Below are 12,214 nucleotides of genomic sequence, written 5' to 3' on the forward strand. Positions count from 1 at the left end.
GTATGCCATCATGCCGGCTAATTTTTGTATCTTTAGTAGAGATGAGGTTTCACTATGTTGGCCAGGATGGTCTCAATCTCTTGACCTTGTAATATGCCCACCTCCGCCTCTCAAAGTACTGGGATTACAGGCATGAGCCACCGTGCCCAGCCTAATTTTTGTATTTTTAGTAGAGATGGGGTTTCATCATGTTGGCCAGGCTGGTCTCGAACTCCTGGCCTCAGGTGATCCGCCTGCCTTGGCCTCCCAAAGTGTTGGGATTACAGGCCATGAGCCACCACGTCCGGCCGCTTGTGTCTTTTGAAGACTCTACTGCGTGCTGCCTCAAATCATGACATCATGCCTTCAGTCTTCCCTACTTGTAAATTATAGGTTTCCCCAAAACTTGAGCAGTATGTCTTCAGTTTCAGAAAAAAGACCTACCCTACTAAATTATTACTTTTTATTTTCCAGAGTTTATTAACCACTTAACCTCTCAGAACTGAACGAAAACAACATTGTTCCTGGAACGCCCTCTTTTTAAGGTACATATAATTTGGCTTTGTAATTTCTGGCCTGTTGATAATCACTGGTACTTTTGAATTCTTTAATGAGTTGTGTGGAGAATGATTTTTACTTCTGGCTGTAATATTAGAGAAGCAAAATAAATTTTATGCAGTTTGAATTTCATCTTTACTCTTGATTTAATTAGAAAGTAAGTAGGAAAAGTTATTGGCAAGAATGTAAAGCCTATGTTCTTTAAACAGAGAGACATGAGAATTGATGACTGAAGCTGTCATTAAACGTGACTGGCTCAATAAGCTTCTTGGTCATAGTATCTTTCGTAGTTTGGTTTTTTAAAAAAACCCTTCGATTTCTCAGATAGTTTGTTAAATGTGATTTGCAAACTTGTGGAACAAATTTAGCATTTTTTTCGATCGTGAGATAGAGTTATGAATCAAGCTTCGTTTACCACTAGCAGCTTGTGAACATTCAGATAAAAAAGGAGTTTTCTAAGAGTGTTCAGGATTTTCTGGTCTTTTGTCAGGGCAATGCCAAATACACTACGTGGGTTAGCACTGCTTCCTGCTTTTAACACTTTCCCTCTAAAAGCTGAAAGCACATTGCCATACCATATCTCTGAGGTAGTAATTAGGAGACAAGTTAACCCACTTTTTTTGAGAATGAGGAAGTGGAAACATAAGGAAATTATCGAAGTTGTACAAAGCTCAGTGAATGGTTTTAAACTCACCACACTGGATTTGTATAATGCTTTGCTTTGCTTTCTTTCTTTTTGAAACGGAGTTTTGCTCCTGTCGCCCAGGCTGGAGTGCAGTGGCACCATGTCGGCTCACCTCAGCCTTCCGAGTTCAAGCAGTTCTCCTGCCTCAGCCTCCCAAGTAGCTGGGATTACAGTCATGTGCCACTACGCCTGGCTAATTTTGTATTTTTAGTAGAGATGGGGTTTCACCATGTTGGTCAGCTGGTCTTGAACTCCTGACATCAGGTGATCCCCCCACTTTGGCCTCCCAAAGTGTTGGGATTACAGGCGTGAGCCACCATGCCCGGCCTAATGCTTTTCTTTTTAAATAATTGTTTTATCATGCCTCAGGATTCCTTTAGTGTTTTGACTGTCTGATTGCTGCAACTGAGGCTTTGTCAAATATCGTATTATAAAGTGTTTTTGGGAAGCTGAGGCACAGAGGAGTGGGTTGCCAAGAGCTGGGAGTGGAATTGAAAGCTACAACTCAGAAGTTTGATCTGATTTAACATTGTTGGTTGCTACTTAGCAGCAAGGGTGGTTTCTTAGAAAGTGAGTTTTGGCACTGGTCTGTTTTGCATGAAGATGCTGGTAAATGCAGTTGTGTTTCTAGGTAGATGGCACATGGTTACAGATTACAGTTTCCCTTTTCTGAAAGGAAAAGCCTGTTAACCATTATGTTGAACCAAGCCCCTTCATAGTCAAGAATATGTCACACGGTACTACTTTTAAAAGTCTCCAGCAGATCATGAACAGGTATTCATTTTTATTGCCTTGAAAGTTTTCTATGTTTGTATAAGTTTAGATTAAAAACTGTTTACAAATATATGTGCTTGAATTTTGTTAGTTTTGAGAATATCTCTTAGAGAAGGAGAGATGGAAACTTGTTAAAGTTTTGAAACTAGAAAAGAAAATAAGGTTTATAGTTTTTTAGACTGTAGAGATAAATTGTTTTCACTTTAGCATGGTGTGATGGGTTTTCTAGGATGAAAATTAATAATGAAAATCTCTTTTAGGAAGTGTTTCTTTAAGCAGACCATCTGACCTCCCAACTGTTATATTTGTGTGGAAAGAAAGTCCTCCATTGCCCATGGCATTGGGCCAAGTGTAAGACAGGGACTACATTCAGTCTCGCTTGTATTGCAAGTGCAAAGATCTTGAACAACCTGGGTTGTTTCCAGACAGTATTTTTGGTTAATTTTATTGTCTTGCAAGTGAGTGTGCCTCCTCAGGGCTAATCTCCTCTTTGTACTTGAGCATCAGGTACATAGTGATTTGTTTCTTTCTTTTTTTTTTTTTTTAAGTAGTTTGGTCATATTTCTTTTAAAAAAACCTTTTATTATTGGGTTATTTAGTATATATAGGCCTGCTATTGAACATTATTTGCTTGACATTGACCTTAAAGCAGTCATTTTGGAAACGATCGTATAGGACGATAGTGATTGACATGCTTCTGTACTAGCGTCTGCCCTGCCTACAGGTATTTGGATAATGTTTGGAGTCAATGAATTACTATTTTGTGGGGCTGGGAGGGAGAAGTAATAGAGAGTGAGTTTACTTTCAGAAAACATTCAACCATATTGCAACAAGAAAGATGTGTCAGAAAAGAATCTTAGAAATAACTGGTATAAGGAATGATGTGGGTATTTTAGATGTATTTAAAGGCTGTTGAAAAGGACTTTTTATTGTAGAAAAAGTGGTTTATTTCTTAATGTTTTTCAATTGACCAAGTTTCTGTGGGAGTGGAGCCTCTCAAAAAACTAAAGAGAACAGAATAATAGATTTACACGTGATTGCTTAAAGATGTCGTCTTGTGTCTTTGAGAAAGAGTTTAACACACAGATCCTTTCCAGCATTTAAGAATGTACAGTCTGCCATTTGTGGGTTTACATGTAATAGATGCTTAATAAGTTTTTGTAGACTATTAAGTGAATATATTTTAGAATTGCTTTTGCTTTATAACAGTGAGGCACAGAGTGCTCCTTTGTATCTGTATATCCATGTTACATCAGATTTACCGAAGGACTTGGAAGGGGAGACATTTAGTGAAATGTTTGTAACGATCTGAAAAGGAGGCTTCTCCAAAGTTGGGATGACTTCTTTCCTTCTTCTTTTTTTTTTCAGACACATCTTGTTTGGAAATATCACTTATTATGAAAGAGAATGATACGTTGATTAAACAAAAGTACAGCTACTACATTATAAGTTGTATTAATCCAGTTTAAAAATTGATTATTAAAAATGTTTTTTTTGACTGGGCACGGTGGCTCACGCCTATAATCCCAGCACTTTGTTGAGGCCAAGGCAGGTGGATCAGTTGAGGCCAGGAGTTAAAGACCAGCCTGACCAACATGGTGAAACCCCGTTTCTACTAAAAACACAAAAAAAATTAGCCAGGTGTGGTGGTACACACCTGTAGTTCCCACTACTCGGGAGGCTGACACAGGAGAATCACTTGAACCTGGGAGGCAGAGGTTACAGTGAGCCAAGATCGTGCCACTGCACTCCAGCCTGGGCGACAAGAGTGAGACTGTCTCCAAAAAAAATAATGTTTTCCCAGGCCGGGCATGGTGGCTCACGCCTGTAATCCCACCACTTTGGGAGGCCGAGGCAGGCGGATCACGAGGTCAGGAGATCGAGACCACGGTGAAACCCCGTCTCTACTAAAAATACAAAATATTAGCGGGGCGCTGTGGCGGGCGCCTGTAGTCCCAGCTACTCAGGAGGCTGAGGCAGGAGAATGGCATGAACCCAGGAGGCGGAGCTTGCAGTGAGCCAAGATTGCACCACTGCACTCCAGCCTGGGTGACAGAGCGAGACTCCGTTAAAAAAAATAATAGTGTTTTCCCATAATTGCTTAAATATTTCATAGTGCAAAGATTTAACAATCTGTAAGTTGAAAGTGGATAAGACTAAGCATGTATTAGCCATAGCACAAGATAATTAAAAAAAGACTAAGCACGATTGCAGATAGTTCTGTAAACCATTTCTAGAAGGGTCTGCCTTCTTGTATATTAAATCACTCAGACTGTGCCTAGTACAGTCTAGTCTTGGTAGGTTCACTGCTGAGTGCCAAATACACATTTTGTGACCATTTTTTAGTACATCATGTATAATTAAAAAAAACTTTCGTAGAGCTCATGTGCCCAGATTCTCTTTCACCACAACCCATAAAAGCTATTTGACACTTGTAAAATGGTAACTGCCAGCCAAGGCAAGATTCTATTTTATGAGAAGATTTTGTGTTACCAAGCCAATCTTAAGACCCAGAAGGACATGGAATTAAAGAATCTTTTAAAAGAAATACCTGTAACTCCATAATTTTGCACATTTTATTATGGTGCTTATGTATCCTATGTAAAATTAGGGCTTGAGACTAAGATGAGTATGTTTTCTTGATCTGGTGTCTAAAGCCCTTCAAATAGGGAAAAAACCAGGAGATGAAAGGTCCTCATCTATGTGGGAGGCAGAGAGGCAGGGAAATGGCAGCACGACACAATTCACAGTAAGAGGTGTTTTCCAGCACCAGCGAGATCTGAAGAATCTTTGCTTTTCAAACTTTTCAACCTAATTTTACTGTGTATAAAATAGCGTTTGTCTCTAAGAAGACTCTAACAAAGCATTTAGATCTCTCGAGTCCTTAATTTACCTGATGGAAAACAATCCTTGAAGACAGGTTTAAAGGAAAAGACTTGTTTGCATTTAAGGACTTAGTCTTCAGGACAGTACTGTTGAGCAACAGGTTCAGAATTTATATAGAAGTTGTATTTCCAAAGTTCCACAGTTCCTTGAAGGCTGCTATGAACTATATCAATATCAGTAATGAAAAACTTAATTTGTTCTTTGAGTTATGTGGACAAATGGTATATTTTCCCCCTTTCATAACTGTGATGTCTGTCCCGGCTTCTCTTTGGGAGAGGAGCATCTGCTTGGGTGCTAAAATACTAGCATCAGGCCGGGCACGGTGATGCTAGTGGCTCATGCCTGTAGTCCCAGCACTTTGGGAGGCCGAGGCAGGAGGATCACTTGAGGTCAGGAGTTGAAGATCAGTCCGGCCAACATGGCAAAACGCTGTCTCTACTAAAAATACAAAAGTAGCCGGGTGTGGTGGTACACACCTGTAATCTTAACTACTCGGGGCCGGGTGCGGTGGCTCAAGCCTGTAATCCCAGCACTTTGGGAGGCTGAGACGGGCGGATCATGAGGTCAGGAAATCAAGACCATCCTGGCGAACACGGTGGAACCCCGTCTCTACTAAAAAATACAAAAAACTAGCCAGGCGAGGTGGCGGGCGCCTGTAGTCCCAGCTACTCGGGAGGCTGAGGCAGGAGAATGTAGAAAACCCGGGAGGCGGAGCTTGCAGTGAGCTGAGATCCGGCCACTGAGCGAGACTCCGACTCCGTCTGAAAAAAAAAAAAAAATCTTAACTATCTCGGGAGCTCTGAGGCAGGAAACATCGCTTGAACCCAGAAGATGGAGTTTGGCAGTGACCAAGATTGCGCCACTGCAGCTCACTGGCAACAGAGCGAGACTCTGGCTCAAAAAAAAAAAAAAAATGTAGCATCTTATTTTTTAGGGCCTTTGAGATGGAAAGGGATTTCTTCCTGCAAGATAAAGTTACTGTGACTGGTGCGGTGACTCACGCTGTAATCTCCAGCACGTTGCAGGGCTTGGGAGGCCCGAGGTGGGCCGATCATGAGGTCAGAAGAGCATTGAGACGCACATCCTGGCTAACATGGTGAAACACCGCGCTCTACTAAAAATACAAAAATTCAGGCGGCATGGTGGTGGCGCCTGTAGTCCCGCTACTCAAGGAGGGCTGAGCAGGAGAGAGGTGTGAACCCAGGAGGCGGAGCTACAGTAAGCTGAGATCCACGCTACTGCGCTCAGCCTCGTGAAGAGTGAGACCCATCTCAAAAAAAAAAAAAAAAATAAGACTATAAGCTACTGTTCCATTAGATCAAGAATTTAGTATTTTTTTTTGTTTTTTTTTGAGACGGGGTCCCGCTCTGTCGCCCAGATCTGGAGTGCAATGGCCGGATCTCAGCTCACTGCAAGCTCCGCCTCCCAGGTTTTCGACATTCTGCTGCCTTAGCCTCCCGAGTAGCTGGGACTACAGGCGCCCGCCACCTCGCCCGGCTGGTTTTTTGTATTTTTTAGTAGAGACGGGGTTTCACCGTGTTAGCCAGGATGGTCTCGATCTCCTGACCTAGTGATCCGCCTGTCTCGGCCTCCCAAAGTGCTGGGATTAAAGGCTTGAGCCACCGCGCTCGGGCAGTAAGATTGTATTTTGTGGGTTAGTATATGTGTGCTTGAAACAGTATCCCTGGCCCCTCTATCCACTAGATGTCAGTAGGTCCCCCATTCTGCATGCTGATTGTGACAACCAAAAAATGTCTCCAGATGTTGGTAGATGTCTCCTGGGGGAACAAAATTGCCCGGTCTTGAGAATCACTGCCTTAGATGCTCTGTTCAGGCTTAAATAAGACACATAAAAATGTTAAATTAGCAGGTGACTAATTTATGAGTATTGTTTGTTGAATTTTCATATTCATCGTGTTGGAAATTTAAATTTACCTGGTCTTATTTGAAGAGTTTAACTTTTTTTTTGTTTGTTTTGAACTACATGTTTCAACCAACTGTTAGACATAACTCCTTTAGGTGAATTTAAGGATAATATTTTTGAGGCAGTCTTAATTTTAAAAAGCCTGTTCCTTTCTCAGCTTCTAGAAAACTTACATATTCATGACTGACTTGAGCCGAGTGCAGTGCCTCACGCTTGTAATCCCAGGACTTTGGGAGGCCGAGGTGGGCAGATCACCTGAGGTCAGAAGTTTGAGACCAGCCTGGCCAACCTGGTGAAACCCTGTCTCTACTAAAAATACAAAAACTAGCCAGGCATAGTGGCTCACGCCTGTAATCCTAGCTACTTGGGAGACTGAGGCAGGAGAATTGCTTGAACCCAGGAGGCGGAGGTTGCAGTGAGCCAAGTTTGCACCACTGCACTCCAGCCCGGGCGACAGAGCTCTGTCTCAAAAAAAAAAAAAGTTAAACATTTATGACTGACTTGAAATCCTGGCAGTCAGCCTGCTTTAGAGAGCATTAACCAAAAATCCCTTGGTCCACACCCTTTCTAAATTTAGGCATTCATTCAGAGTCTCAAACTCTGAGAGCCACTCAGGACACAGTTGGGTTGCTCTTTCTGGGATAGAAGTACATTCTGGAGCAGATACTTTACTCCTACCTTATTATTTGACCTTGAGACCTGTGGTTGGTATTGTGAAGTTGTACATACACTACAAGTGACTTTTTTGTTGTAAAAAGTGCTCTTCTTAAGACAGTTTACAAAAAGGAAAAGGAGGAGTGAGTGAGTAAATGAAGAGAGGAGAGAAGAGGAGGAAAAAAGTTTCTATTTTAGCAGCTGACAGGGGAAAAAGACCCAATGAAATAAGGTCATAGCTGACTTCTGAATGGTTCTGGACTTGTTTCTTGACACTGGCGACTTGTCTTCTAAGACCATTATGTAGATCTTCAATGGAACGCCTCTGTTATTTTGTTCTGATTCCAAAAGTAAAAAGGAACAACTGCACTCTTGGGGAATTTTGTTGAGTAAGGTAGTACTTATGCCTCTGCTATCCAGAGTCACATTTCGACTGAGATTCTTTTGAGTTTTGCAGTCCTTTTTGCTCTCAGTAAGAGAGAATGTGCCAGGACTCCTCAAGTAGCTTAATTGCTCTGGTCATTCATCTCTTTCTTGAGGACCAGCGTTAAAAATCATTTTGATACTCAAAAAAAAAATTAAAGTAACAAACTGTTTCTTTATAATAGAACTTCTAGTTAGTTGGTTTGCTGGTGTCTGCATTGGTTGGCTATTTCCTGAGAGACCTGTCATTCTGTCTTTGTTGCCACTGGTTATTTTTAAGTACTTTGACTCATTAAAAACATTTTCGGCTTTTAAAGGATGGCCATGAAAATGAGCACAACTGTCCTTATTTTTGACTCGTGAAGAACTTTAGTGTATTTAGAAGTAATGCCTTCATTATTTTCTTAATTTACAAGATGAAGTAAACAAGCTCCAGTGCTCCCCACCCCACCACCACACCAGTAAAATTGCCAGTCTAAAATCCGTTCCTGTCTTCTTCATCTCCGCTTTTGCTTTTAATAGTATAAATTCTCTAGTATGGTCTTCATCACTCACATCACTTCTCAGGATCTGTGAGCCTGGGTAAGGGTGGGATAGTTTTCTTGTTTGGGGTCTGTAATTAAATGAGACCTCAGACAAGCCTTTTAGGAAAACAATACATCTGTCATCACCATAGGGAAAAAGAAACAACAGAAGTATCCCACCTTCCTTCTGTCAGCTTAAAACCCTAAGGTTGTCAATCTGAGCCTTGGTCCTTAAAAGGAAGCATTGTTCACATTCACCTGTTCCTGGTATTATAAACCTAGTTTGCTTTCAATTTCTCGTAATTTTGAGACCAGAAAGAAACCTTTACTATGCCCCAATTACTATAGAAACCTCTCCATACTTTTAAATTTGCATTTTTGAATGTAAGCTGTAGTTTGCAATTCTTAATATTCACCAATAAATGTTGTACCCTACTGATTCTCTTTGTATAATGAATATGCAGAGCACACGGGTATTGTAAATCATTTAAAAAACACTGTGGGAAAGTCACAAGGCCAAGAAACTTACTATATACCAGGAGAAACATATTTCGAATAAATCAACATAGCTACATGCTAAATGGAGCTACTTTCATAACTGAGTAGGTGACACCATTTTGACTGAATATTGGCAATTACATATCTCCTCTATAATTTACCTTTTTATTTTCTTTCCCTTACAACTTTTAGGTAGAACTTTAGACTTCATAGCACTGAATTAACCTGCACTGAAAGCTGTTTACCTGCATTTGTTCACTTTTGTTGAAAGTGACCATGTCTCAAGTTCAAGTGCAAGTTCAGAACCCATCTGCTGCTCTCTCAGGGAGCCAAATACTGAACAAGAACCAGTCTCTTCTCTCACAGCCTTTGATGAGTATTCCTTCTACTACTAGCTCTCTGCCCTCTGAAAATGCAGGTAGACCCATTCAAAACTCTGCTTTACCCTCTGCATCTATTACATCTACCAGTGCAGCTGCAGGTAAGCATATAAATCCAAGTGTCTTCTATTTCAAATGTTTTCTTACCCTGTTTTCTGATCTCATAAGTAGGTTGCAGATTTAGGGAGCTCTCACATTTACCTTCAAAAAGTAAAAGAAAATATCACCACCCACACTTCTTTATCCCAGTTATACAACACTGGTTGTGTAGGGGATTGACAGAGGCCTCAGTTGACAGACCATTTTAGGTTGTGAGAAAGAGAAGTGAAAGCTGAAAACTACACAGACTATAAAGCCTCATCTGTTAAAGAGTGGTGGCTGGCAGAAAGAATTGAGCAGTAAATACCACCTTGGATATTCATCGTTGTATGGGATAATTCTGCATTTAAAATTATTTCCCAGAACAAGCCAGGTGCCATGGCTCATGCCTGTAATCCCAGCACTTTGGGAGGCTGAGGCAGGTGGATCACCAGAGGTCAGGAGTTAGAGACCAGCCTGGCCAACATGGTGAAACCCTGCCTCTACAAAAAATACAAAAACTAGCTGGGCTTGGTGATGCACACCCGTAATTCCAGCTACTCAGGAGGCTGAGGCAGGAGAATTGCTTGAACCTGGGAGGTGGAGGTTGCAGTGAGCTGAGATTGTGCTGTTGCACTCCAGCCTGGGCAACAGAGGGAGACTTCGTCTCAAAAAAAGAAAAAAGTAAAAACTAGGCCGGGCACGGTGGCTCACACCTGTAATCCCAGCACTTTGGGAGGCCAAGGCGGGTGGATCACAAGGTCAGGAGTTCAAGACCAGCCTGGCCAATATGGTGAAACTCTGTCTCTACTAAAAATACAAAAAATAGACGGCCGTGGTGGTGCGTGCCTGTAGTCCCAGCTATTCAGGAGGGTGATGCAGAAGAATCGCTTGAACCCAGGAGGCAGAGGTTGCAGTGAGCCGAGATCATACCACCGCACTCCATCCTGGGCAACAGGGCAAGACTCTGTCTCATAAATAAATAAATAAATTTCTAACAGCTGACGAAGAGCTCTTGTATTTGCATAAGCCTTCTTTTTGGGTGTCTGTAAGATTTTATCCCAAGCAAGGGGGCAGCCAGATTTACTAGAAAGCAAAAAAGTACATTGACATTTATTTATTTTTATTTCTGTTTTGAACAAGTAAGTTTAAGTCTGGAAGGTTCCAGAAGTAGTTCAGAAATCATAATGAGGACCAATTAGAAATGGAATAAAGAAGCAGAGTTTTTTTCTCTTCTTACCTTTCCTTTCTTTCTTTTCGTTTGTTTCACAGGGTCTCTGCTGTAAGACAGCACTATCACAGTTCACTGCAGCCTTGAACTTCTGGGCTCAAGCAATCCTCCTGCCTCAGCCTCCCAAGTAGCTGGGACTACAGGTCCACACCACCAAGCCCAGCTAATTTTTAAATCGGCCTCCCAGTCTGGCACAATGACTCACACCTGTAATTCTAGCAATCTAGGAGGCCAAGGCAAGCTGATCACTTGAGGTCAGGAGTTGGAGACGAGCCTGGGCAACACAGCAAAACCCCGTCTCTACTAAAAATACAAAACCGCCGAGTGTAGTGGCAGGCACCTGTAATCCCAGCTACTCAGGAGACTGAGGCAGGAGAACTGCTTGAACCCAGGAGTCAGAGGTTGCAGTGAGCCGAGATCACACCATTGCGCTCCAGCCTAAGCAACAAAGTGAGACTCTGTCTCATAAATAAATAGGCATCCCAAAACACTGAAATTACAGGTGTAAACCACCGTGGCCAACCAACAAGGAGTTTTTTTTTTTTTTTTTTTGAGACAGAGTCTCGCTCTGTCTCCCAGGCTGGATGGAGTAGAGTGGTATAATTACAGCTCATGGCAGCCTCGACCTCCTGGGCTCAAGTGACCCTCCTGCCTCAGCCCCTGGAGTAGCTGGGACCACAGGCATGCACGAGCACGCTCAGACAATTTTTGTATTTTTTTGTATAGATGGGGTTTCACCATGTTGCCCAGGCTGGTCTCCAACTCCTGGGCTCAAGTAATCTCCCGCCTTGGCCTCCCAAAGTGCTGGGATTACAGGTGTGAACCACCATGCCTGGCCATGACGCAGAAAATTTTAACAAGAAAATAAATTTGGGCATTGTAGCTCACACCTGTAATCCAGCTATTCAGGAGGCTGAGGCAGGAGGATCCACTTGAGCCCAGGAGGTTGAAGCTGCAGTGAACCATAATCACACTACTGTACTCCAGCCTAGGCAGCAGACTACGACTGACTCAAAACAAAGTTTAGAAGCATTCAAATCTGATTATTAGGAAAGTGAACTAAAGGTACTTTACCGTACACAGGGGCTCATGCCCATAATCCCAGCACTTTGGGAGGCTGAGGCAGGTGGATCGCCTGAGGTCTGGAGTTTGAGACCAGCCTGGCCAACGTGGTGAAACCATGTCTCTACTAAAAATACAAAAATTAGCCAGGTGTAGTGGTGTGCGCCTGTATTCCCAGCTAATTGGGAGGGCGAGGCAGGAGAATCGCTTGAACTTGGGAGGCAGAGGCTGCAGTGAGCCGAGATCACGTGACTGCACTCCAGCCTGGGCAACAGAGTGAGATTCCATCTCAAAAAAAAAAAAAAAAAAAAAAAAAAAAAAGATTTAAAACCCTTGAAAATACCTAAAATATTGTAGACAAGAAACTGAGGCTAAAGAAACAGAACTTAAAACCAGTATTCTTATGAATAGGAGACAGGGTCTGACCAAAAAAAAAGGAGTGGGGGATAATAAATAAAAACAATATTCTGCCTCCCAACACAACATGTTGCCTCCCTGCAACATGGCAAGACCAGTGAAATAAATGGGGTGTCAGTGTTGGTTTTTTTTTTTTTTTTT

At 42.1% G+C, this 12,214-nt stretch overlaps 1 protein-coding gene across 6 annotated transcripts in view; it reads left to right on the forward strand.

Annotated features, from left to right (window-relative positions):
• Positions 1–453: 453 nt before the first annotated feature.
• Positions 454–12,214, forward strand: part of STAU1 (staufen double-stranded RNA binding protein 1) — a 66,662-nt gene continuing 54,901 nt past the window's right edge. For 4 of the 6 annotated variants that reach the window (XM_017862759.1, XM_017862761.1, XM_017862760.1 and 1 more), the window contains exons 1-2: positions 454–524; positions 9,098–9,386. In XM_017862759.1, coding sequence (XP_017718248.1) covers positions 9,182–9,386 — 205 coding nt within the window. In that variant the 5' untranslated portion in view covers positions 454–524; positions 9,098–9,181. The remainder of the gene's footprint in view (positions 525–9,097; positions 9,387–12,214) is intronic. The other 2 variants (XM_017862766.1, XM_017862765.1) reach the window with 1 other exon arrangement.

Source organism: Rhinopithecus bieti, unplaced genomic scaffold, assembly GCF_001698545.2.
Source record: "Rhinopithecus bieti isolate Rb0 unplaced genomic scaffold, ASM169854v2 scaffold_65646, whole genome shotgun sequence".
NCBI classification, from domain to species: Eukaryota; Metazoa; Chordata; class Mammalia; order Primates; family Cercopithecidae; genus Rhinopithecus; species Rhinopithecus bieti.